The sequence below is a fragment of the Myotis yumanensis genome, unplaced genomic scaffold (genome assembly GCF_028538775.1).
Source record: "Myotis yumanensis isolate MYYU_CA2020_CCGP unplaced genomic scaffold, mMyoYum1.0.hap1 SCAF_23, whole genome shotgun sequence".
Classification (NCBI taxonomy): Eukaryota; Metazoa; Chordata; class Mammalia; order Chiroptera; family Vespertilionidae; genus Myotis; species Myotis yumanensis.
Window position 1 is genome coordinate 9,701,512 of NW_027223774.1, and position 25,428 is coordinate 9,726,939.

Here is a 25,428-nt window from a genome sequence, read left to right on the forward strand (position 1 = left end):
GTCCGATCAGCACCCCACCTCGCTCCTCCCGCCGGCTCCACCTCAGTAAATGTGCAACGTGCCATATAGTGGAGGTTTCCGGGCGCAGGAGGCCTGCTCTGTCCCCTGCACCCTGCCCTCCGCCCGCCCCCCTGCACCCTGCGCTCCTCTGTCTTGGTCAACACCCTAAGTTGTGACACAAGTGATCGGAAGTCACCTCCATTCCCTCTCAAGACTGCAGGTTCCTGGAGGGCAGGGCCAGGACCTGTGGCACCACTGACCCCCAGAGGACACCGTCTGAACCATGTGTCAGCGCGGGGAGCCCGGTCTCTTGCGACAGCCGACAGCCGGGGCGGGGCCCAGTGACTCAGACGCAGGAGTGTGGCCCGAAAGAGGTTTATTGCCCCCCCCCAACCACTCCTCCCCACCCAACCCCCAATAATTACAAAAGTAAGAAAAAGGCCCCTGACCCCCAGTCCCCACCCCTCCCCGAAAAATGCCATAATTTATGCAGAAAAGACACAGTCCAAGGCGGCTGGTGGCCTCAGCCCATCGTCTTCCAGATGGTGAGGGAGGCGGTGAGCACCCCGGCCACGAAGATGGTCACGGTCTGCCACGTGGGGGTCCCGAAGTAGGAGAGGAGGCCGTCCTGGGGACAGGGACATCGGTCACTTCGGCGAGGCAGCCTCCGGCCAGGGCGGGGGGGGGGGGGGGGGTCAGGAAGAGGTCAGAGGGCGGGAGCCGGGGCAAAGGGCCGAAGACTAACAGGTATTCAAGAGCTGGGGTCAAAGGGTTATCACAGAACTTGAGGATTCCAGAAGTGGAGGCACCAGGGAGGGCAGAAAGTAGGCGGCAGGTCAGGGGTCACCGGGAGGTCAGAGGTCATCAGGTCAAGGTCACAAAAAGGTCAGCTTGTCCCCGAAGAATCAAGGGTTGATCAGATAGGTAAGGCAATGCATTTACAGACCACATCTGATGAGGTGAACATGCGGAGGGCAGGGGGCACCACTGTGGTGGGCTTGGGGGGGGGGGGTCCCGGAGGAAAAGGGGGAGGTTTGGGGCCTCACCCAACCGCCCTGGTCCTGGATCCAGCCCAGCAGCCGCTCTCGAAGGAAGTCCAGTGTCCAGCCCATGATGGTCCTGAACAGCTCAGGCACTTTGGTGCACAGGGCCTGGGGGAGTGGGTGGGCCTCAGGAGCAGGCTGGTCCCCCGCGCCTCGAGCCCCCCTTCTCAGCTCTGCCTCCTCCTGCAGCCCCGCAGCCTCCTTCCCCCTTGGTCAGAAGCAGCTTCATACATTGTCGCCAGGACCGGGCCACTGTCAGCTGCCTGCCCACACACCTTCCGTGGCTCCCCAGCGCCCGGGGCTAAAGCAGAAGGCAGAGCTCGGCCCGTGGGCCCTGAGTGAGGCTCTGATGGAACATAATCCGATGGGTGGCCGCTCTCCGGGGCCTCATGCCCTTCCCATCCTCATTCCCACCAACGCCTCCTGCTGATACTCGGGCCTCAATGGGCCTCAACCTAAGGAACGTTCCCTCATCCCTCCAAGCTCGGGTCTAAGGTCACGTCCCCAGAGAGGGCTCTTCTGACCTTCAGGCCAGGTATGACTCCACAGCCTGCATACATGGCCTCTCTCCATTTCCCCGAACGTCCGCTTCCCACTCTGTCCGCTGCGTCTCCCCTCCTGGTGTCCCCAGCCCACCATCACCATGACTGCTGTCCCCCTCACCTCACCGCCAACAGTCAACCCCACTAGCGCAATATCCCAAACACAAGTCTATTTCGCCCGGCCGGCGTGGCTCAGTGGTTGAGCATCAACCTATGAAGCAGGAGGTTACGGTTCGATTCCCGGTCAGGGCGCATGTCCGGGTTGTAGGCTCAATCCCATGTGGGTCGTGCGGGAGGCAGCCAATCAGTGATTCTCTCTCATCATTGATGTTTCTATCTCTCTCTCCCTCTCCCTTCCTCTCTGAAATCAGTAAAAATATATTTTTTTAGCTCTAGCTGGCTTGGCTCAGTGCATAGGGTGTCAGCCTTCGGACTGAAGGGTCCCAGGTTCGATTCCAGTCAAGGGCACATGCGTGGGTCGCGGGCTCGATCCCCAGTGGGGGGTGTGCAGGAGGCAGCCGATCCATGATTCTCTCTCATCATGGATGTTTCTATCTCTCTCCCCCTCTTCCTTCCTCTCTGAAATAAATAAAAAAATATATATATTTTTTAAAGTATCAAGGCTTGATTTTCTTTCTTTTTTTTTTTAATATATTTTATTGATTCTTTACAGAGAGGAAGGGAGAGAGATAGAGAGTTAGAAACATCGATGAGAGGGCAACACCGATCAGCTGCCTCCTGCACATCTCCCACTGGGGATGTCCCCGCAACCCAGGTACATGCCCTTGACCGGAATCGAACCTGGGACTTTGCAGTCCGCAGGCCGACGCTCTATCCACTGGGCCAAACCGGTTTTGGCAATAAAAATATTTTTTAAAAAAATCTATTTCCAGCTCTGGCCAGTCTGGCTCTATCCACTGGGCCAAACCGGTTTTGGCAATAAAAATATTTTTTAAAAAAATCTATTTCCAGCTCTGGCCAGTCTGGCTCTATCCACTGGGCCAAACCGGTTTTGGCAATAAAAATATTTTTTAAAAAAATCTATTTCCAGCTCTGGCCAGTCTGGCTCAGTGGATAGAGTGTTGGCCTTCGGACTGAAGGGTCCCGGGTTCAATTTCAATCAAGGGCTTATCCTGGGTTTTGGGCTCAATCCTTAGTAGGGGGTGCGTGGGAGGCAGCTGATCAATGATTCTCTCTCATCATTCATGTTTCTATTCCTCTCCCTCTCTGAAATCAATTAAAAAATATATAAAAATATATATATTTCCACACCTCTAGTGCTACTACCTGAATCCAGGTCAGTCATTGTTTGCAGGACTAATTACTATAAGTGCCCCCGCCCCAGCTCCTCTGCTTTTGCACTTCTGTCCCATAATCCCTTTTTCTACTCACAATGGCCAGAACAATTTGTTGGGCTTCCCTTCCCCATTAATTAATTTCAGAGGGTAAGGGAGAAGGAGATTGAGGTAGAAACATCAATGATGAGAGAGAATCATTGATCGGTTGCCTTGTGCACGCCCCCTACTGGGGATTGAGCCTGCAACCCGGGCATGTGCCCGGACCAGGAATCGAACCCAGGACCCTTCAGTCCACAGGCTGACGCTCTATCCACTGAGCAAAACCGGCTAGGACTTCCCTCAATATTTTATCATGAGAATCTTCAGAGAAAAGTTAAAAGAATTTCACAGTGAACAACGATACGCCTGCAACCTAGATTCTACAATTAACATTTTGCTATACTTGCTGGAATAGTATGTTAAGTGTATAAATCAGGTCACCTCACTCTCCTGTTTACAATCAGCCAATTGCCCTGGCGGGCGTGCCTCGGTTGTGTGAGCGTCCTCTCTGCATTGAAAGGTTGCAGGTTCGATTCCCGGTCAGGGCACACGCCTAGGTTGCGGGTTCTCCCCCATCGGGTGCGTGCAGGAGGCAGCCAATCGCTGTTTCTCTCTCACATCGATCTTTCTCTATCTTTCTCTCTCTCCCTTCCTTTTTCTCTAAAATCAATGAAAACATATTTAAAACAATAAAAATAAAATAAAACCAGCTAATCACTCCATCTCACTCCGAGTGAAATTGAAGTCTTTACAGTGGCCCATCAGGCCCCTCAAAACCTGCCCTCATCTCCTACCCTTTTCCCCTCCTCACTCGGTTCTAACCACAAGGGCCTCCTCAACCCATAAGGTCTGGTCTTACCCCAGGGCCTTTGCACTTGCTGTGCCCGCTCCAGACGCCTTTCCCCCAATCCTTATATGTCACTGCACCTTTTTGTCGTTCCAACTTGGGCTTTCCTGTCACCTCCCCTGAGAAGTCTTTCCTGGTCAATTCGCCCCAAACCACATCACCCTAGCTTACTCCTCTCAGCACCCGTCGCTCGACGTGAGCGCCCCGAGAGCAGGGACCTAACCCGCTTTGTTTGGTGCTGCATCCTGGGTGCAGAGTACAGGATGGCACATAGTAGGCCCAGTAAATATCAGTGGGATGAATACATGAAGGAAGGAGCAGACAACGGGCTCATAGCCGTCTCCTTCGGTCCGTCTGGGCTGCCACAGGGGTTGATGTCACACCTCCCAGGTCCCCCGCGGGTTTGAGGGGAGCCTTCCTGGGCTCCCTACCCTGAGCCACCCACCTTGAGCACCAGTTTGCTGGCAAAGTAGAAGAGGGCAACAACCCGGCCCCAGTTGAAGTTGCCGTCCGAGAACATTTCAGAGGCCACTCGGAAGAAGACCTCTCGGGGGGAGTCTGTTTCCACAGCCGCGATCATCCTGCAGGCGAGAGGGGAGCCGGTGGCGGAGGGGATCAGGCGGAGTGTGCAAGCTGTGGCTTCCACCCCATAGACCAACGATGAGAAAACTGAGGCCCAAGGCCATTTTGAAATGAAAAGCAATAAGCCAACGCAGGGGAAAGGGACCAGATGGACATTTAGAAAAGTGGGGAAATGAAATTGACCCCTGAAGGAGGGTTTCAAGATCCTATGGGCCCAGCCGGCCTAGCTCAGGGGTCGAGCGATGACCTATGAACCAGGAGGTCATAGGTGGTCCAGGCACGTGCAGTGTGGGACATGCAGGGGGCAGCCCATCAATGACTCCATCTCATCACCGATATTTCCCTCTCTCCCTTCCTCTCTGAAATCAATAAAAATCTTTTTTTTTTTTTTTTTTTAAAGATCCTCGGGGAGGGGCAGGCTGAGAGTCAGAGTGCTGAGTTGGGTGGCGGGGCCCGGACCCCCGGGTCTGCAGGAACCGGGGGCTGTGGACCTGGACTCAGTGCTCCTCAGGGAAGCGGGGGCCGGGGGCTGGGACTCCTGGGTTCCGGGGGCCACACCTCTGCAGCTCCATGTTACTGTCGAGCTCGTCGCCAATGCGCTTGAGGCACTCGCTGAGCTTCTTGGTGGATGCATCCTGGGGGACCCTGGGCCCCAGGGGCAGCTGGGACGCCTCTCCCCCCATGTGCTCTGCTTGATCCTGGATGAAGCTGGAGGGGGAACGGAGGAGGGGGCACCATCAGCACGGGGGGCTGGGGGGGGGGGGGAGGGTCACGCTTCAAATCCGCTCCACAATAATCAGCCCTCACACTCACCCCTTTAGTAAAAGGGCCCCTGTCTTCATGATCTGCTCAGAGCTGGTGGGCCCTGGAGGAGAGAGGAGGGAAGAGGTGCCTGGACTCATGGGTCCTGGGGGGCCTGGGGGGGCTCATGGCCCCTGATGGAGGTCAGTGTCCCTGGAAGGTGAAGTGATTGGTGGCCCGGACAACGGGGTCCCTGGTGGAGAAAGGCGGGGAGCCTGGGCCCGCATCCCACATTCTTCCGGGAAGGGAGACTCCGGGAACCCTGAAAGCATCCCGGCCCGAGGGGACCCCGGGGAGACCCGCCCCGCCCACCAGGAAGTGGCGCCGGCGACAAGCCCGGGCTTGCCCCGGGGGCTTGAATTCTGGGGTCCCCAGCTTATCGGTGGTCCCGGAGCCCCGGGCAGGAAGGGATCGGGGCGCGGAGGCCAGAGAGCCAGGGGACCTCGGGGAAGGAGGGGGCGGGAGGCTGGCAGCGCCCGACCCGGGAGTTTCCGAGCCGGAGTGCGTGGAAGATCGCACGCCCCGGGACCCGCAGGCGGGATCAGGGGGGGCCGGCCGGCGAGGGGCTCGCCCTCCTCCCGCCCGTCTGCCTCCCGCCTCACCCCCGTCTCTGGGCTGCTCCCCGGACCCGTCCATCACCGCCGCTCTCGCCGCCGCCTCTCGCCGGGTCTGCCCCGGCGGCTGCAGCACGCCCCCGGTCACGTGAACAGCCCGCGGAGCGTGCGTCGCGCCACGTGACCGCCCCGCAAAATGGCCGCCGCGGGGCTCTGCCCCGCAGGGCCGCCGCTCACTGCGCGGCACCGGCCGCGCTCGTCACGTGACAATGCCAGCAGCACTGCCCTTCAGAAGCTGGTCCTGGCGCCACGCCCCCCGCCACCCGTGCAATCACAGTATAGCTGTCATTCATTCATTCATTCATCCATCCATCCATCCATTCCTTCATCCATACCTCCATCCATTCATTCGTTCGTCATTGCAATATTTTCAGAAGGTTGGGGCGTGACTTGAACCCTCCAGGGCAGAAGAAACTTCCAGCACACAACAGAGAGGAACAGCAGAGGCCAACAATACCATTCATTGAGGTAGGACGCCTGGGATGACGAAAGCCAGTGAATGTTTATCTGGAAATAAAAGAAATCTTAACTTCGAAAGCGGCCAAACTAATCTCTGGTGAGAGATTGGATGGGTACAGACAGGGTGGGGCCCCAAGAGGCTCCCCGGGTGCCCGAAATGTGCCATATGTGGGTCTGGGTGGTGATTTCTCGCTATACACATATTTAAGAATTCACGCCCTGGTCGGTTTGGCTCAGGGGATAGAGCGTCAGCCTGCGGACTGAAGAGTCCTGGGTTCGGTTCTGATCAAGGGCAAGCTGCAGGCCTGATCCCCAGTAGGAGGTGTGCAGGAGGCAGCCAATCACTGTTTCTCATCATTGATGTTTCTATATCTCTCCCCCTCCCTTCCCCTCTGAAATCAGTAAAAATATTTAAAATATAAATAAATAAATAAATAAATAAATAAATAAATAAAAATTCACTGAACCGTACACATAAAACGTGCACTTTACTATATGGAAGTTATTACATCTCATTTACAAAGAAATAATCATAAGAAGAAAGAACTTGGATTTGGAAAATAGGCTGGGGTCAGATGATGAAGGGTTTGGGCGAAAACAGAGAAAGGATCTATGTCCCAAAGGTGGCTGGGAGCCACGGCAACAGATTATTGGTGTTCCGGTCCGTCAGCCTAAAGTCACCAGGAACATAGTCTGATAAAGTCAAGTTTATTGGACCCATTGCAACAGCAACCACGGAGCATCTTTTTAAAAAATATTTTTTTTTATTGATTTTTCACAGAGAGGAAGGGAGAGGGATAGAGCATTAGAAACATCGATGAGAAGAAGAACATCGATCAGCTGCCTCCTGCACACCTCCTACTGGGGATGTGCCCACAACCAAGGTACATGCCCTTGGCCGGAATCGAACCCGGGACCTTTCAGTCCACAGGCCGACACTCTATCCACTGAGCCAAACCGGTTGGGGCCACCATGGAGCATCTTGACACACAAGGAGAAGGTAGGGTTATAGAGTCTGGAGGAAGGGTGGGATTTAGGTGACAGCTAGATGGTGGGCTCAGAGCAAAGCAGGCTCAACATCCGGTGTGGACTGTGAAGGACCAGGTGGGTCCTGCATCCCTCCAGGGTCCTGTACCCTTGGAAACGACAAGATGAATGGAGAAGTGTATTGCTGGGTCCAGAATCCCTTGGCAGCTTTGCACCTGGGTTGAAAATCAAGGCTGCTACTTTGTGTCAAATGGCTTAGACCCAACAGGTCAGAATGGGCTGTTTCATGTTCACTGATGGAATTTCCAACACTTCATGACTTTATTTTATTTTTATGTTTTTATTGATTTTTAGAGAGAGGGGAAGGGAGAGGAATAAAGGAAATATCAGTGAGAGAGAAACATCATTGATCGGCTGCCTCCTGCACGCCCGTACTGGGGGGTCGAGCCCAGGAATTGAGCCCCTGACCTCTGGGTTCCTGGGTTGATGTTCAACCACAGAGCCACACTGGCCGGGCCCTTCATGATTTTAGAGAACAGTTTCTCTGTGAGTAAGAAAACATGTCCTTGGGAGAAATGATGTTTCCTATTAACTTTGAAGCTGCATTTTTCTGTGACTACTGGAGGCCCGGTGCATGAAAATTCGTGCCAGAGTAGGCCTTCCTTCCCTCGGCTGCTGGCACTGGCTTCCCTCTGACACCCGGGACCTGGGCTGGCTTCCCTCTGGCCCCGGCTTCATCAGGAAGGACATCCGGAATGACATCCAGTCTAATTAGCATATTACCCTTTTATTATTATAGATTATTTGAACCCAGTAAATTAGTTCTCCCTCTACCTCAGTAACAGAAAAGGGAAGAAAGGGTTTCATTGCAGCCACAGACCTCTAAACAGTACAGTTGGTGAATAGAGGGGAGAAGACTTTTTAGATAATCCCAAAGTCAAAATTGTTTACAATACGAAAGATGCTATATTGAAACTGTTTAGTCCAACTCCAACATGGGCCCCCGTGAGTCTCACCTCCAAGTTTTCATACCCCCCCACACCGAATAAGACTGGCCAGTGTGCCTAACAGGGCACTGTGAAAATGACAGTATAACTTGCAAGATTAGATAATAAGTCACTGCAGCTCTGCCTTGCTCTCTCTTACCGTAAATCACTAGCATTAGAGGAAACAGAGGCCATGTTGTGAAGACACTTTAGCCGTCAGCTTCTAGAGCAGCGGTTCTTAACCTGTGGGTCGAGACCCCTTTGGGGGTCGAACGACCTTTTCACAGGGGTCGCCTAAGACCATCGGAAAACACATATATGACATATTGTTTTTGTGATTAATCACTATGCATTAATTATGTTCAATTTGTAACAATGAAATTGGGGGTCACCACAACATGAGGAACTGTATTAAAGGGTCACGGCATTAGGGAGGTTGAGAACCACTGCTCTAGAGAAACACGTGTCTCAGAACCAAGCCATGTGAATGAGCCACTTTGGCAGCACATGCTACTGCCCCAGTCCAGCCTTCGGATGACACCTGTCCACACCAACACCCTGACTGCAACCTCATGAGCTCCTAAGCCAGAACCACCCAGCTAAGCCACTCATGGATTTCTGACTCTCAGAGATGGTGTGAGATAATAAACATTTATTGTTGTTTTAAGCTACAATGTTTGGGGGCAATTTGTTACACAGCAACAGATAACGAATACACCCAGGATAAATTAGCCTATGTACAGATGAGGAGGTCAGAGGCCAGAGGTCAGAGGCAAGTCCAAAGTTGTACAAAGGGTAGGATTTGGGGGTTCCAGTTCTCCTTAGACATCTTAAAGCTGAATCGATCTCTCACGTTGTAAAAATTATACCAGTTTTTTCTGGTTAGCAATTGCCATGTAAGTAATAAGGCCAAAGCTCAGTGGTTTAAAACAACAGTCATTTCATTATCTTCCATTGGCCTATGGTTGATGACATTGGGAAAGGCTTAGCCTGGATTTGATCAAGATCTGATCAAACACCTGTTTTCATGGAGCCTCACGGCTTTCCACATGGTTTCTTGGTGTGGGGTACACTGGGCTTCCTCACCGCTTGGTGGCTTCAAGGAAGCGGAACTGCTCGCATGATGGCTGAAGTTCAAGAGGATTTCAGCTCACAAGGAATTACATACCTTCCTGACCCAACCTCAAGTCATCCAGCGTCACTTCTGCTGTGTTCCAAGGGCTACAAGTGAGTCATGAGCCCACTCAATTTCAAGGGAAGGGGGACGAGACTCCACCTCTTTTTAAAATATATATATATTTATTGATTTTTTTACAGAAAGGAAGGGAGAGGGATAGAGAGTCAGAAACATCCATGAGAGAGAAACATCGATCAGCTGCCTCCTGCACGCCCCCTACTGGGGATGTGCCCACAACCAAGGTACATGCCCTTGACCAAATCGAACCCGGGACCCTTCAGTCCGCAGGCCGACGCTCTATCCACTGAGCCAGACCGACTAGGGCGAGACTCCACCTCTTACTGGGAGAAGTGAGTGGAGACAGGAGACATCTTTGAAAAATATAAGGTGGCCATACCAATTCAACTGCTTTGGCAAAGGCTAATGTAACGGGCGTACACAACACAGAAGTTTATTTCCCTTTCATGTAACAGCCCAAGACTATGCAATCCCAAGTGATATTAGCAGTGACTAACGTTCCAGTGTCAGGAATTATAATGGTTCATTTAATTGTATGTGCCAACTTGACTGGGCCACAGGGTGACCAGAACCTTATTCTGTGTGTTTCTGGGTCCGATTAACATTTAAGTCGGTAGATGAGCAAAGCAGATGGCACTCCCTAAGGTGGGTGGACCTCATCCCATCCGTTGAAGGCCTGAATGGAGCCAAAAAGCTGGTCCTACTCTGAGCGAGAAAGAATTCTTCCTGGCCGCCTTAGCGCCAGGACATCAGCTTTCTTCCTTCAGATTCAAACAGAAACATTGGTTCTTTCCGGGTCTTGAGCTGCCAGCCTTCAGGCGAGAGCTACGCCACCTTGCCTGGCCTACATAGCTCAGTGGCTGAGCATCGACCTAGGAACCAAGAGGTCACGGTCAGGGCACATGCCTGGGCTGCGGGCTCGATCCCCAGCGTGTGGAGTGCAGGAGGCAGCCGATCAATGATTCTCTCTCATCGTTGATGCTTCTATCTCTCTCTCTCCTCTCTGAAATCAATAAAAAAAGAAGAAGAAGAAGAAGAAGAAGAACTACATTACCAGCTCTCCTGATACGGTATTCAGGCCTTCGGACTTGGACTTGATCTAAACATCAGCTTTCCTGGGTCTCCAGTTGCCAGTTCAACCGGCAGATCTTGGGGCAGGCCGACCTCCATAGTGATGCCTTCCTTCTGTCCTTCTAGCTTTTGGCTCCACCATCCACAACACAGGGCTTCCATCTCACAGGGTAAGGTGGTCCAGCCAGTGCCCAACACCCCACCCCACTCCAGCCGAAGGAAGGGAGAGGTTAAGGGGGAGGCCACGCTCCTTGCCTTTGAAGGCCATAACTTAGACGCGGCACACGTCTCTTTGGCCAGAAGCTATTCACAGGGCGAGAAACTAGCTGTGAGGGAGCCAGGGAGATGTCATCCTTAGCTGTGCAGCCAAGTCTCCAATGTAGCTTTCCTAGCACAGGTGAGTGATTACTTAGGGGACACCCAGCCATCTCTGCCACACAATTAAAAGACTGAAACTCGCCCTGACCGGTTTGGCTCAGTGGATAGAGCATCGGCCTGCGGACTCAAGGGTCCCGGGTTCGATTCAGGTCAAGGGCATGTACCTGGGTTGCGGGCACATCTCCAGTGGGGGGCGTGCAGTAGGCGGCTGATCAGTGTTTCTCTCTCATCAATGTTTCTAACTCTCTATCCCTCCCCCTTCCTCTCTGTAAAAAATCAATAAAATATATTTAAAAATATAATAAAATAAAATAAAAGACTGAAACTAAGCCCTGGCCGGTGTGGCTCAGTTGGTTAGAGCATCATCCTAGGCACCAAAGGGTAGCAGGTTCGATTCCCGGTCAAGGCACATACTTAGGTCAGGACGCATTTGGGAGGCAACTGATTGACGTTTCCCTCTCACATCAATGATTCTCTCTCTATCTATCTCTCCCCCTCTCCCTTCCTCTGTCTCTAAAATCAATAAGAACATTTTAAAGAAACAAAAACAAAAACTAGTATCTTAAAAATAAAGAGCCTTCAGGGCATTCTTTCCTTGGCCACAGTGACTGGCAGGACTCTCGATTATAGTGGCTCTGCCAGCCCAGGTGCCAGACTTCTACTGATCAGAACCCTCAGCCAAAATATAACACTTGTTATGCCCTGGCCAGCGTTGCTCAGTGGTTAGTGTGTCGACCTGTGCACCGTAAGGTTGCAGGTGCAATCTCCACCCCCCCCACCTCCCCCCCCCCCACACACACATTGGGGCGCGTGTGGGAAGCAGCCAAGCGATGTGTCTCTCTCACATCAACGTTTCTCCCCCACCTTCCTTCCATTCCTTCTAAAACGCAATGGAAAAAATATCCTCACTCCTTGGATAAGGATGAAAAATAAAAACGAAAATAAAAAACCCTGTTATGCTGAGATTTGGGGGGTGTTTCTCACAGCAGCATAACCTAACCCATACTCACTGCTATAGAAACCAGGAAAGTTAGATCTTGCCTAAGAGCACAGAGTTCATCCTAACGGCCCAACTAAGCATCTACTTTTAGTCCACTCGCTGCTGGTAATTTGGGTGGGAATGACCTCACCCCTGCCGTACAGAGGGCATGGGACCCAGGCTTTACTAACAAGCCACCGAGTTTTCGTGAAGGCAAATCCCTTCTTTCCTATGGAAATGACTCTCTGTGCCTTAACGGAGGCCTGAGGCTGCTGGAGGCCAATATGGGAAAGGCCTGACCTCCAGGCGAAGGGCCATCAGCTAATATTATTTGTTGAGAACATACTGTCTGCTATGGGCTGTTCATCCTCCACCCCTTTTAATCCTCACCGGAAGGTGGTTAGTACTACCTCTCCTGTTTCCTGAGGAGACAGACCAACAGGTATTTGCTCCAGGAGATGTGGGAAATGTGGTCCTGACCCCGCCTTCCTCCCCCTCCTCTCTCTCCCTCTCCTTCTCCTCCCCGCCCCCCCCCCATTCTCTAGTCCAGTGGTTCTCAACCTTCCTAATGCCGCGACCCTTTAATACAGTTCCTCATGTTGTGGTGACCCCCAATTTCATTGTTACAAATTGAACATAATTAAAGCATAGTGATTAATCACAAAAACAATATGTAATTATACATGTGTCTTCCAATGGTCTTAGGTGACCCCTGTGAAAGGGTCGTTCGACCCCCAAAGGGGTTGTGACCCGCAGGTTGAGAACCACTGCTCTAGTCACTCTTTTCTTTTCCATTTATTATTTATTTTATTTTATTTTTTTGCATTTCTAACTTTTTAAAAAAATTTTTAAAAATATATTTTATTGATTTTTCACAGAGAGGAAGGGAGAGGGATAGAGAGTTAGAAACATCGATCAGCTGCCTCCTGCACACCCCTTACTGGGGATGTGCCCGCAACCAAGGTACATGCCCTTGGCTGGAATCGAACCTGGGACCTCGACGCTCTATCCACTGAGCCAAACCGGTTAGGGCTTTAAATTTCTTTATTAAGTTATTACATACGTGTCCTTATCCCCACATTTCCCCCATCCCCCCCACTCAGGCCCTCACCCCGCTGCTGTCTGTGTCCATTTCTAGTCACTCTTTTGATGGTGGGCTCGCTCCAGCTCCCACCAAACCATCACCACCAACTTCTCCGTGGAAACCATGTCTTTGTTTACTGAGGGCTGACATCAGCGTCTGTCCTGGGGGAAGGTGACTCCAATAGCCTTCCTCACCTCCTCCAGGATGTCGGCCAGGAGCTCACTCTCCGCCAGGGGAACCACAGGACTCTCCTTCAGGCCTGCGGGGGAGAGCAGTTAGAAAACCTCTCCTACTCACGCCCCCAAGACCAGAAAGAACTACAACTCCCAGAATCCCACGAGGCACCGTCATGCATGGTTCAGGCACAAGATGTCCCAGGGGCCCCTGGGAGACGTAGTTCTAAACCGCGGCCTGAGTACTGAGGGGTGGGGAGGGTCCCTCTTCCCTTGCCGGGCGTGCCCTCCCACCCCCCACCCCTCCACCCCACCGCCTTGCACGTCCTTACCCTTTCGCAGGCACTCCCGGACGTGCCTGGCCTCATAAGTCATGCCCGCTCCGTTTGTAAAATGGAACTCCTTGCTTGGGGCTGGGGGCAGCGGGAACTCCTTGCGCTCCCCCTTTACCACCAGTTCTGTTGGACACCAGCAGGGGTCTAGGATCTGGGGCGAGAAAACAGGTGGCCTTACTGCCTCACCAGCCGGGCGGCTGGGGCTCCTGCCTGCTGATGCTCCGGGCTTCCCTCCCTCACCTGGTGGTCAAGGGCTGGCTGCCCAGTATCCACCCTCAGGGAGGTTGGAGCCCCCAAACCTGGTTGCTGGGAGTGTGTGTCCCATCTCACTAGAAGCCTGCATGTGCCTGTCCCCAGGGGCAATTCCCTCTCAGCACCTTCGTATCCACCAGGAGACTTTTTATTAGCAGCTCCAGAGCCCTGGGGGCCTAGCTTTTTTGCTTTTTTTTTTTTTTTTAATTGATTTTTTTACAGAGAGGAAGGGAGAGGGATAGAGAGTTAGAAACATCAATGAGAGAGAAACATCGATCAGCTGCCTCCTGCACACCTCCTACTGGGGATGTGCCCGCAACCCAGGTACATGCCCTTGACCGGAATCGAACCTGGGACCTTTCAGTCCCCAGGCCGAGGCTCCATCCACTGAGCCAAACCGGTCAGGGCCCTGGGGGGCCTCGCTTATTCCTAGACCCAACTCTAGGCCGAAATGGAAAAGCAGAGATGCAGCTGGGGCATGGTCCAAATTCTTCCGCTAAGAATAGGATTTCTTTCCAGCAACTTGGCCAGAGGCAGCGCACGGAAGGAAGCCGCTCTGGGGTAACCCCCGGATCCTGTCCTGGGAGCAGTTCCAAAGGTCACCACTGCCCTCTAGGCAGGGCTGATAAGAACTGGTTTCTTATCAGGACGGAGGGTTGAGGGTTTTTAACAGGCCCACAGGTTCACCTCAGGAAGGAGCCCGGAGGTCCAGACCCCATCACGCGGCCTGCTGGTGGAGGGTGGGTTTCTTAGCAACGTGAGAAAAGACTGGTTCAGCCCATTTCCAGCTCCAACAGCTCAGATGGCCCAGTCCTGTGCTAAGGGCCCCATCCCAGCTCGGCTGGCAGCGCCTCACCTGGGCCATGCCCTTGGTCCCGCTCACGTAGGCCGTGTTGGAGAGCTGGGCGGTGATGCTGCAGGTGAAGCTGCCGTGGACGCCCCCTGGGTACTGCAGCAGCACAGTCACAGTGTCGTCCACACCTGGGGAGGAACCCCGAAAACAGTCATGGTGAGGGAATGGAGCCGCACCCAAAAGGCCACATGCGGTAGGACTCCATTTGTGTGAAATGTCCAATATTTGGCAAACCCATAGAGCCAGAACGTAGATTAGTGGTTGCTTAGGGCTCAGCGGTGTGGGAGAATTGGGCTATTTACTGTTTTGCATTTTAGTAATAAAAATATTCTAAAATTGATTCTAGTGATAAGTGCATAACTTGGTGAATACACTAAAGCCGTGGAATGATACACTTTTATATATATATATATTTCAAAGAGGAAGGGAGAGGGAGAGAGAGATAGAATGCAATCTGGGCATGTGCCTTGACCAGGAATGGAACCATGACCTTCTGCTCCACAGGCTGATGCTCAACCACTGAGCCACCCCAGCTGGGCTGGAATGACACACTTTAAATGAATAAATTGTATGGTATGTGAATTCTTTCAGTAAGCTGTTACCAAAACACATAAACAAATAAATGCTAAAACAAAAAAAAAATTAAAGAGACTTTGCCTCTCTGAACTTCAGTTTCTTCCTCATACATACTTGTTGTAGAGGCGTGTGAGGGTAATGGAACTGGCTTCACAGAGCTGCTATAAGCATTACATTAAAGGATGTAAAATGCAGAAAGCACTTAGTCTATTTAGGTCAGAATAAGAGAGAGGTGAGCATTAGTTAAAAGTTAAACAGCCCCAGCCAGTATGGCTCAGTTGGTTGAGTGCTGTCCCATTCACTGAGAGGTAGCAGGTCCCATTCCCAGTCAGGGCAAATGCTTCAAAAAAATTAAACACAGTAAAGTACCAGCCTGGTTCTGGGACCCATCGGACATGCAATGGCTGGAAGAACCTACTGAGCCAGTTCTCTTTGGTCTCGGACAGGCCCAGATTCTAGACAAGTCACTTCCTGTCCCTGAACCTCAGTTTGCTCATCTGTAAAATGGGGACAACTGTAATATATTTACCTCAGGGAGATCATCCTATATAATAAAAGGCTAATATGCAAATTGTCCCCTCGGGAGTTCGACCCACTGGGAGTTCGACCGCTTGCTATGATGTGTGCTGACCACCAGGGGGCGGCACAGAAGGAAGGAAGGCCCTGGCTGGCAGCTGGAAGGCCCTAATCGGCCTGATCACCGGCCCAGCCTAGGGACCCTACCCTGCACGAATTTCATGCACCGGGGCCCCTAGTACCTATAATAAAACCTTGTTGCAGAGGAAGCACTTAATAAATGGGATCTGTTAGAGCTACTATTTAGCCTAGAAATTGGCCAGATAGTAGACTCAGGCAGCTTTCTAAAATGTGACCTCCAGTCCTAGCCGGTTTGGCTCAGTGGATAGAGAGTTGGCCCACAGACTGAAGGCTTGATCCCAGTCAACCTTGGTTGCAGGCTCGATCCCTGGCCCTGGGAGGCAACTAATCGATGTGTCGCTCTCACATTGATGTCTCTTTCTCTCTCTCGGTCTCTCCCCCTCCCTTCCACTCTCTCTAAAAATCAATGGACAAATATCCTTGGGCGAGGATTAACAACAACAACAAAAAATGTGGTCTTCACCCCAGGTGTTGTTTCCTGGTTATTTGTTGCCTTCTGTGGTTACTGTTTGCAAAGATGGCCAGGGAACAGTTAGCAAACACATTGGGGCCTGGCCTCCTTTTGCTGCAGCCAGAACTCTGAGATGTGAATGCACCTGAGCTGGCCAGCTGGCGAGGCCACCTAGACCAATGGTTCTCAACCTTGGCTGCACATTAGAATCACCTGGGAATCTTTTTAAAATCCTGGTTCCTGGGCCTCATCCTCCGGAAATTCTGTTTCTTTGTTACTAATGTTGTGGCCCCACCCCATCACAAAGAAACAGAATTTCCGGAGGATGAGGCCCAGAAATCAGGATTTTAAAAAGATTCCCAGGTGATTCTAATGTGCAGCCAAGGTTGAGAACCACTGACCTCCTAGCCTAGTGGTCGGCAAACTGCGGCTCAGCAAACCGCAGCTCGAGAGCCACAGGCGGCTCTTTGGCCCATTGAGTGTGGCTCTTCCACAAAATACCGACTTCTGTGCATGGGCCACAAAGTTTCAATCACACTGTGCGTGTGCGCCCGCACATGGTATTTTGTGGAAGAGCCACACTCAAGGGGCCAAAGAGCCGCATGTGGCTCTCGAGCCGCGGTTTGCCGACCACTGGCTAGACCATCCAGCTCCAGTGGCACAGCTGGCTGATGGCTGCTGCGTGAGTAAGACCAGCAGAAGAACCACTCCAGCTGAGCCCAGCCCAAATGGCCAACCCACAGAATCACAAGTGAATAAATGATTGTTATCTGAGGTCACTACACTTTGGGGTAGTTTGTTATGCAGCAGAGGCTAACTGAGACAACTTCAAAAATAATAATCCGCCCTAGCGGGCTTGGCTCAGTGGATAGAGCGTCAGCCTGCGTACTGAAGGGTCCCAGGTTCGATTCCGGCCAAGGGCACATGCCTGGGTTGCGGGCTCAATCTCTAGTGGGGTGCGTGCAGGAGGCAGCCGATCAATGATTCTCTCACATCATTGATGTTTCTATCTCTCTCTCCTTCTCCCTTCCTCTCTGAAACCAATAAATATATTTAATAAATAATAATAATAATCCTTTGTATTTATGTACTGCTTAATTTGCCTCAACAGTTACTTCATTAACTTTTTATAACAACCCTATTATTGAAATTTTACCAGTAAGTTGTGGAGAGCGGCTACAGCGTTTGGACAGGTTCAAGCCTCAGACTGATGAGAGGGCACGGTCCTCTTGTGGCAAAGCCACATACAAGTCCCAGCTTGGAGGGCGAAGCCCTCCCAGCACAATTATAGCCAAAGGCTATGGTTGTAAGCTTGACCTTAGGGTCCGACCCTGTGGTCCTAGGTTGCTGAGGGCTGAGGGCTGTGGGAGGTGCAGCAGGTGCTGCCAAAACAAAGCTTGATAGAGTTCTCAGGTGCATGTAATTAAGTAGATTTGAAACTCAAGAACATTGTAAACATCTTGACCACTCCCTTGTTTTGCTCTGACTATAAAATGAAGACTCGGCTTACAGGCTGTGTCTCTGTTTCCTCATCCAGGCGCAATGATCCACCTGGCCCCAGCTATATTCTCTTGTCTGTTTTCTTTAATCCTTCACCGCCCGCTCCCCCCCGCCCCCCCCACCGCCCTCCTCAGGTTCACCACTGGCCGAGCTGGACGCAGTTCAGTAAGTAACTAATTAAGACTCAGAGAGATGGAGTTCCTTGACTAAGATCACACAGCAAAATCCTAATACAGAGCCCCTGACCATACTTGATCCTCTTTAACTTCTTGCAGGAAATTTCTTCAGCAGTCTCGCCTGGTGTTCATGGGCTAGAACACTCAGTGCACCCAGTAAGAGAGGGTCACTCTGATCACCACCACACCGCCCAGAACAGACCATACCTGTTTCATGGCGCCTTCCCATGGCTGAAATCTTCTCTGGCTTCTGCCCACCAAAGACCATGGAGATGAACTGGATGCAGTAGATACCAATGTCCAGCAGGCCGCCGCCAGCCTGGGCCCAGTCTACGGCCCGCGGTACGTGAGTGAGGTCTTTCCCAAATTCTGCCCGAGCCACTCGAAGGTCCCCCAGAGTTCCCTGGGCCAGAGCAGCCCGCAGAGCCTCTACAGCAGGAAAGAAGCGGGTCCAGATGGCCTGAGGCCCACAGAGGGGAGACAGCAGGATGGGAAAGGGGAAGAGAGGGGTCAGGAGTTAACCAACCAGTTGTCCCTCCTGGGGTTCAATCTTCTTTATTATTATTATTTAAATTCTTTTTTTTTTTTAAATATATTTCATTGATCTTCCACAGAGAAGAAGGGAGAGGGATAGAGAGTCAGAAACATCGATGAGAGAGAAACATCGATCAGCTGCCTCCTGCACGCCCCTCAGTGGGGATGCGCCCGCAACCAAGGTACATGCCCTTGCCCGGAATCGAACCCGGGACCCCTGAGTCCGCAGGCCGACGCTCCATCCACTGAGCCAAACCGGTTCGGCAGTTATTATTTAAATTCTTTATCGTTTAAAGTATTACCTATGTCTCCTTTTCCCCCCATGGGTTCAATCTTGAAGGGGTACCCACTGTTACCCAGTCTCCAAACTAGACCCACCCCCTTCCTTCCACAGCCCATCCATCAGTCCCCAAGTTGTGTCCTGCCCGGCTCTCTGCCCTCTCCCCTGCTCTTGACACCCAGGTCCCCAACTCCAGCCTTGTCCTTTCTTTCTTTCTTTCTTTTCTTTAAAAATATATTTTACTGATTTTTTACAGAGAGGAAGGGAGAGGGATAGAGAGTTAGAAACATCGATGAGAGAGAAACATCCATCAGCTGCCTCCTGCACACCCCCTACTGGGGATGTGCCCGCAACCAAGGTACATGCCCCTGACCGGAATCGAACCTGGGACCTTTCAGTCCGCAGGCCGATGCTCTATCCACTGAGCCAAACTGGTTAGGGCCAGCCTTGTCCTTTCTTATCTGTATCATTACCCCAGTCTCCCAATGTTATGGCCTGAATTCTGTCCCCACCAAATTCATGTGGCGGTCCTAACCCCCCAGTGCCTCCCAATATAAGTGTATTCAGTGATAGGGTTTTTAAAGAGGTAATTATAAAGAGCCAATTAAGTTACAATGAGGTCTTGAGGGTGGGCCCGGATCCAGTAGGACTAGTGTCCTTATAAGAAGAGATGATGCCCTCGCCGGCGTGGGTCAGTGGATAGAGCACTGGCCTGCAGACTGAAGGGTTCGATTCCGGTCAAGGGCACATGCCCTGGTTGTGGGCTCGATCCCCAGTAGGGGGCATGCAGGAGGCAGCCGATCAATGATTCTCTCTCATTGATGTTTCTATCTCTCTCTCTCCCTTTCCCTTCCTCTCTGAAAGGAATAAAACTATATTTTTAAAAAAAAGAGAGATGAGGACACACACATGCACGGAGGCAAGACCGTGTGCAGACAAAGGGAGAAGATGGCCATCTACAAGCTAAGGAGAGAGGCCTGAGGAGAAACCAGCCCTGCTGACACCTTTATCTCAGACTTCCAGCCTCCAGATGTGTGAGAGGCTATAGTATCTCTGTTGTTTAAGCCACCCAGTCTGGCCTTGGTTATGGCAGCTCTAGCGAACCTTACTCCCCGCCTCTCCCCTGCAGTCCGTGTCCCACGTGGCCCCAGAGGGGTCTTCGCTTCTCCCGGAGCTGATCCAGCCTCCCCCCTACCCAGCCCCCCTCCCTTGGGTTCCCCATCGACGGATACCAGCTCCCATTTGCCGGCTGTGTGTGTTCTGGACAAGACACTGTGCACAGCTTTTACATCATGAATCCTCCCCACGTCCCTGCCAGGCAGCTGTCCTCATGCCCATTCCACGCGTGAGAAAACTGAAGCTCCGCTGAGTCATATTTCTTGCCCAAGGTCACAGAGCCAGGAACTGGGAAACTGGAGTCCAGAATCCTCTGACTCGAACGCCAGGAATCCTGACTAATCCGGGATCAAGTTCATACTAAATACTTGAAATCTGCCCACGCTGGTTTTCTTTAAATCTTGCTTCCGCTTCCCCCATCTGGCCGCTGTACCTGTGCAACCGACTTTCCCTTTAAGGCTCAGGGCAGTCCCTCCCTGTAGGAAAAGCTCCTTGACCAACCCCCAGACCGGGCTCTCTGTCGACTGCCCGCCCAGTACTGGGTCCACAAAAGTCCATGCAGCTGAGCACTGGGCTTGCCCATTTCCGGGACCACAGCAGACCTTGAATTCCTTGAAAACTGAACCTGCGTCTTAGACATTATGAGTTCCCAGGTCCTCGGGTTGGATGTGGCACACATTAGGGGCCAATAAAAAAAACAAGGAAGCAATAAACCCACAGAATGTTGGCGCTGGCAGGCACATTGCAAACCAGAGGCCCTGAGTCACCCTGATAAATCCTGACCACTTCTCGGGCATACGGAACGTTACGGACAGGGAGGCTCTGCAGGAGTAGGCATATGACAGCTCCGTAGGGTGTGGGGAAGTAAGAGGCAGCTGTTGCTACTACTGTCAGAACCTACAAGGTACGAAAGCCATAATAGCCTGGCCGCTGTGGCTCAGTGGTGGAGCGTCAACCTATGAACCAGGAGGTCACAGTTCGATTCCCGATCAGGGCACATGCCCGGGTGGCCGCTCGATCCCCAGTGCGGGGCGTGCAGGAGGCAACTGATCAAGGATTCTCTCTCATTGTTGATGTTTCTCTCTCCCTCGCCCTCTCCCTTCCTCTCTGAAATCAATAAAAATATATTTTAAAACATAATAAATTAAAAAAACACACACCATAATATTCCTTAACACTAAAATAGCTTCTAGGGACCACGAGGTGGCCATCCTGCTCAGGCCCTGCTCAGACACTAGAATTACTAGCAATCTGCAATATGTCCGAGTCCCCTGCGTACATCCGAGCCCGATAAGGCCAAACACAAAGAATGCCTGTGGCTGAGGGCTGTCGGAGTTCCTTGGTCCTGCCACCTCCATCCCCGGAAACCCACCCAAAGGGAGCCCACGGCCACCCTGTGCCGCCCTCACTGCTGGCATCAGAGCGTCTGACAAAGGGTCCTTCAGGCAGCCCTGGTCGCTAGGGGCCCCAAGCCATGTCTCCCGCCCTTGAACGGTGTTGCCTGAAATGTACTTTTATTGATTTCAGAGCGGAAGGGAACAGTGGGATAGAGAGATAGAAACATCAATGATGAGAGGGGATCATTGATCGGCTGCCTCCTGCACGCCCCCCACATGGGATGGAGCCTGCAATCTGGGCATGAGCCCTGACCAGGAATCGAACCGTGACCTCCTGGGTGTTAGGTCTACACGCAACCACTGAGCCACAAGGGCCGGGCCATGCTGTGGTCATCTTAACTCGTGGTCAACCCCTCCCTTGTGTCCCTCCAAAAATGTCCACGGGCGACCATGGTTAGTGAAGGCAGGGAGCTGTCTGGGATGTTGAAAGAGCCGCTCCATTCTCACCTCCATAAGGAAGAGGCCTCGGGATCGGGCCTCCGCCACCATCTCTCGCACTTCCGCGGCGTTCACGCCCATGGGCTTCTCGCACAGGACGGCCTTGCCCGCCGCCAGGCACAGCAGCACGGCGGCCTTGTGCTGCGGGTGCTGGGTGCCCACGTAGGCCACCTCTAGGGTGAGAGGAAGGGGGTCAAGAGGTCAGAAGCCCTGCCAAGTCCCCAGGGCTCGCCTCCAGCATCCAAAGAATCGGGGTACCCCCCACCCCCCAACCTGGGACCAAGCCCTACCGCCTTGGTCAAACCCCAGTCTCCCAGAGGAAGGAGCTACCATCACCCTCCTCTCAGATCCTTGTCGCCTCTGCAATGACACGAAATCACTGAATCCTCACAACACCAACCGGGAGATACTATTATTTTGCCCGTTTTAGTTGTTGTTGTTTTTAAATTTATTTTTATTTTTAAAAAATATATTTTATTGATTTTTTACAGAGAGAAAGGGAGAAGGATAGAGAGTTAGAAAGATCGGTGAGAGAGAAACATCGATCAGCTGCCTCCTGCACACCCCCTACTGGGGATGTGCCCGCAACCAAGGTACATGCCCTTGACCGGAATCGAACCTGGGACCTTTGAGTCTGCAGGCCGACACTCTATCCACTGAGCCAAACCGGTCAGGGCTAATATATTTTATTGATTTTAGAGAAGGGACAGAGAGAGAGAAACATCAATGATGAGAGAGAATCATGGATCGGCTGCCTCCTGCACGCCCCCTGCTGGGGATCGAGCCTGCAACCTGGGCCTGTGTCCTGAACCCTGACCTCCTGGTGCATAGGTAGACGCTCAACCATTGAGCCACGCCGGCCGGGCCATTTTGCCCTTTTTAAAAATAAGGAAACTGAGCCCAGCCGGTGTGGCTCAGTGGTTGAGGGTCCACGTATGAACCAGGAGTCACGGTTCAATTCCGGTCAAGGGCACATGCCCAGGTTGTGGGCTCGATCCCCAGTAGGGGGCGTGCGGGAGGCAGCCGATCCATGATTCTCTCTCATCACTGATGTTTCTACCTCTTCCTCTCCCTTCCTCTCTGAAATTAATAAAAAGATATATTAAAAATAATAAAAAATGAGGAAACGCAGAAGAGCAAGCAGAGGAGGAAACCCCAGACCAAAGCCCTGCCTATGGCCCATCTCCCAGCCGAGGTCCCTCCCCAAGTCCAAAGGCCGGGCCCATCCCGCGGACCTTGCACCTGCCGCGGAGCACCTGGGGGCAGCACCCCTCTTCTCACCCCCTCCCCCCAGCCCCCGGCGCAGGTCACTCACCCACGTCCGGGTCCTTGGCCAGCTCCTCGTAGGACCCGTAGGCCTTGGGGATGTCATGTTTCCGTGCAAACTCCTTCGCGCGGCTCAGGTCGCGCGCCGCTACGGCCACCACCTGAGACACACGTGGGAGACTCGTGCTGGGAGGGAGGTGACGGAGGAGATCCGGGGGGGTGGGCGTGGAGAGAAGCAGGAGTCACACCCCAAGAAGGGGGAGGAGGAATTTGGTCCTGGGGCGCGGGGGGAGGTGACTGGAGGCTGGACACTGGGGTCCTGGGAGAGCGATCGGGGCACGCGATGGTCAAGCGCCCCCTGCTCGCTCCACGCCTTCTCTTCGCAGCAGCTCCGACGAGGACCCTCCCACGCCGCACGGAGCTCGCGTTTGGAAGACGGGAGTGGAGAAAGGAGAGAGGACGGAGTCCGTTGCTTTCCTGCCTGGAGGACTCGGCAGTCCGAACCCCAAGTCCCTCGGACCCGGGAGTCCCGGCCCCCGCCCGCCCGGCTCCAGGACCCCGGGGTGTGGGGGGCGCACCTGGTGCTCGGAGCGAGGCAGCGCCCGCAGCACCGTCGTGAAATCGCTGCAGATCAAGCCGGCGGACACGATGCCCCAGCGCAGCGCCATCGCCGGAAGCCCCGGTCCCCACACCCGCGACTTTCCCTTGGTCGGAATTAAAGAGGCCCCGACGTCCCGACTACCGGGGGCGTGGCCCCCTCTCTCCGACCCCATCGCTCCTACGCCGCTTCTCATTGGCCATCCGGCCTGCGCGCCCCGCCCAATGCCAAGAGGGCTTTTAATCCTAGCGTCCCCATTGGAAGAGCGTGCCGTTGGCTCCGCCTTGGGGGAGGGGCCAGGAACACCTGGCGGCCGCCTCTGGACCTTTAAGCGCAGGACAAGTGCGGGGGCTTTCTTCTCTGGTCAATTCTGATCCTTGGGGCCTGTTTCCTTTCCTACTCCCCCCCGCGCCCCCCAATCTTTTGCTGAGAAAGTCGCGCACCCTTAGGCATTGTCCGCAGAGGATAGCTCTAGCCCGTGTGGCTCAGTGGATAGGACCTCAGCCCGCAGACGGAACGGTCCTGGGTTCCATTCGGGTCAAGGGCAGGAACCTCGGTTGCAGGCTCCTGGCCCCGGTGGGTCAGGCGCGTGCGGGAGGCAACCAATCCATGTCTCTCTCTCTCACATCGATTTTTTTCTCTCTCTCCCCCTCCCTTCCACTCTCTCTAAAAAATCAATGGTGCCCTAGCGGGCTTGCCTCAGTGGATAGAGTGTCAGCCTGCGGACTGAAGGGTCCCAGGTTCGATTCCCGCCAAGGGCACATGCCTGGGTTGCGGGCTTGATCCCCAGGAGGGGACGGGCAAGAAGCAGCCGATCCATGATTCTCTCTCATCATTGATGTTTCTCTCTCTCCTCCCTTCCTCTCTGAAATCAATCAATAAATATACTTAAAAAATCAATGGAAAAATATCCTCAAGTGAAGATATATAAATAAATGAATATATAAATAAAATGAAATGAAAAAAAACATGCTTTAAAACACACACACTGCCCTAGTTGGTTTGGCTTAGTGGATAGAGCGTCAGCCTGCGGACTGAAGGGTCCCAGATTGGATTCCGGCCAAAGGCACATGCCTGGATTGCGGGCTTAATCCCCAGTGTGGGGCGTGCAAGAAGTAGCTGATCAATGATTCTCTCTCATCATTGATGTTTCTCTCTTTCTCTCTCCCTCTCCCTTCCTCTCTGAAATCAATAAAATATATATATTTTAAGAAAACACACACACAGAGGATAGTAGTAGCAAAGGTAGTAATAATTGCTAATATTCATAGAACACCTGCTGTACCCAGGGCCCCTGGTCCAAGCTTTACTTTCCCTAATTTCTCACCAGGGACCTGCGCACCAGCTTCTATTGCCCCCCGTTTACAGAGGGAAGCAGACTCAGAGCACGTCGGTCATTCTATTCGAGGTCTCACAGCCAAGATATGAGACCTGCAAACTGGCTGCCTCCAAAGACCATGGTTTGAGAAGCCGGGCTGCAGAGCGTCTGAGCCCCGGATCCAGGCCAGCATGTTCCCAAACCCTCCTCGCCACTTCCTGGCTCTATTGCTTTGCAGAGCGGTTTCCCTCTCTGAGTCTCACTTGTCTTTAAAAAAAAAAAAATTTTTTTAAAAATTGATTTCAGAGAAGGAGGGAGAGGGAAAGAGAGATAGAAACATCAATGATGAGAGAGAATCATTTATCGGCTGCCTTTTGCACGCCCCCTACTGGTGTTCGAGCCCACAACCCGGGCATGTGCCCTGACTGGGAATGGAACCCCGGACCTCCATGGGATGACGCTCAGGCCACTGAGCCACCACAGCTGGGCCTGAGTCTCACTTTTCTATTTTGAAAAACAGAGGTCACAATAGAGAGCTAAGAGGATTAACAGCTCTGGGGTTTAGTAGGTAAAATATAACAAATGATTATTCTCTAAGTCAAC

General features: G+C 52.6%; 2 protein-coding genes across 3 annotated transcripts; both read right to left on the reverse strand.

The window, feature by feature from the left end:
- Positions 1-463: 463 nt before the first annotated feature.
- Positions 464-5,831, reverse strand: BAX (BCL2 associated X, apoptosis regulator). Of its 2 annotated transcripts, XM_070402027.1 has the most exons (6): positions 5,755-5,831; positions 5,165-5,216; positions 4,910-5,059; positions 4,215-4,350; positions 1,047-1,151; positions 464-628 (listed from the first exon to the last, which is right to left on the reverse strand). In XM_070402027.1, the coding sequence occupies exons 1-6, from the start codon at positions 5,786-5,788 to the stop codon at positions 524-526; spliced, it is 582 nt and encodes a 193-aa protein (XP_070258128.1). In that variant the 5' UTR covers positions 5,789-5,831; the 3' UTR covers positions 464-523. The 2 variants fall into 2 exon arrangements, with proteins under 2 accessions (XP_070258128.1, XP_070258129.1); XM_070402028.1 differs by lacking the exon at positions 1,047-1,151.
- Positions 5,832-12,898: 7,067 nt separating this feature from the next.
- Positions 12,899-23,632, reverse strand: DHDH (dihydrodiol dehydrogenase). Its single transcript, XM_070401495.1, has 7 exons — positions 23,488-23,632; positions 22,959-23,070; positions 21,653-21,816; positions 18,086-18,338; positions 14,522-14,646; positions 13,411-13,564; positions 12,899-13,164 (listed from the first exon to the last, which is right to left on the reverse strand). Exons 1-7 carry the CDS (start codon positions 23,575-23,577, stop codon positions 13,055-13,057), a joined length of 1,008 nt encoding a protein of 335 aa, XP_070257596.1. The 5' UTR covers positions 23,578-23,632; the 3' UTR covers positions 12,899-13,054.
- Positions 23,633-25,428: the final 1,796 nt, after the last annotated feature.

Bases quoted from the DNA above. Each gene is read 5' to 3' on its own strand.
- BAX (XM_070402027.1), bottom strand. From the start codon at position 5,788: ATGGACGGGTCCGGGGAGCAGCCCAGAGACGGGG. The intron at 4,351-4,909 runs GTGTGGCCCCCG...TCTCGCCTGCAG, and splicing joins AGTAACATGGAGCTGCAGAG to GATGATCGCGGCTGTGGAAA. The intron at 629-1,046 runs GTGAGGCCCCAA...CCCTGTCCCCAG, and splicing joins TCCAGGACCAGGGCGGTTGG to GACGGCCTCCTCTCCTACTT.
- DHDH (XM_070401495.1), bottom strand. From the start codon at position 23,577: ATGGCGCTGCGCTGGGGCATCGTGTCCGCCGGCTTGATCTGCAGCGAT. The intron at 18,339-21,652 runs GTGAGAATGGAG...TGTGGGCCTCAG, and splicing joins GAGGCCTCTTCCTTATGGAG to GCCATCTGGACCCGCTTCTT. The intron at 14,647-18,085 runs GTATGGTCTGTT...GTTCCTCCCCAG, and splicing joins GGGAAGGCGCCATGAAACAG to GTGTGGACGACACTGTGACT.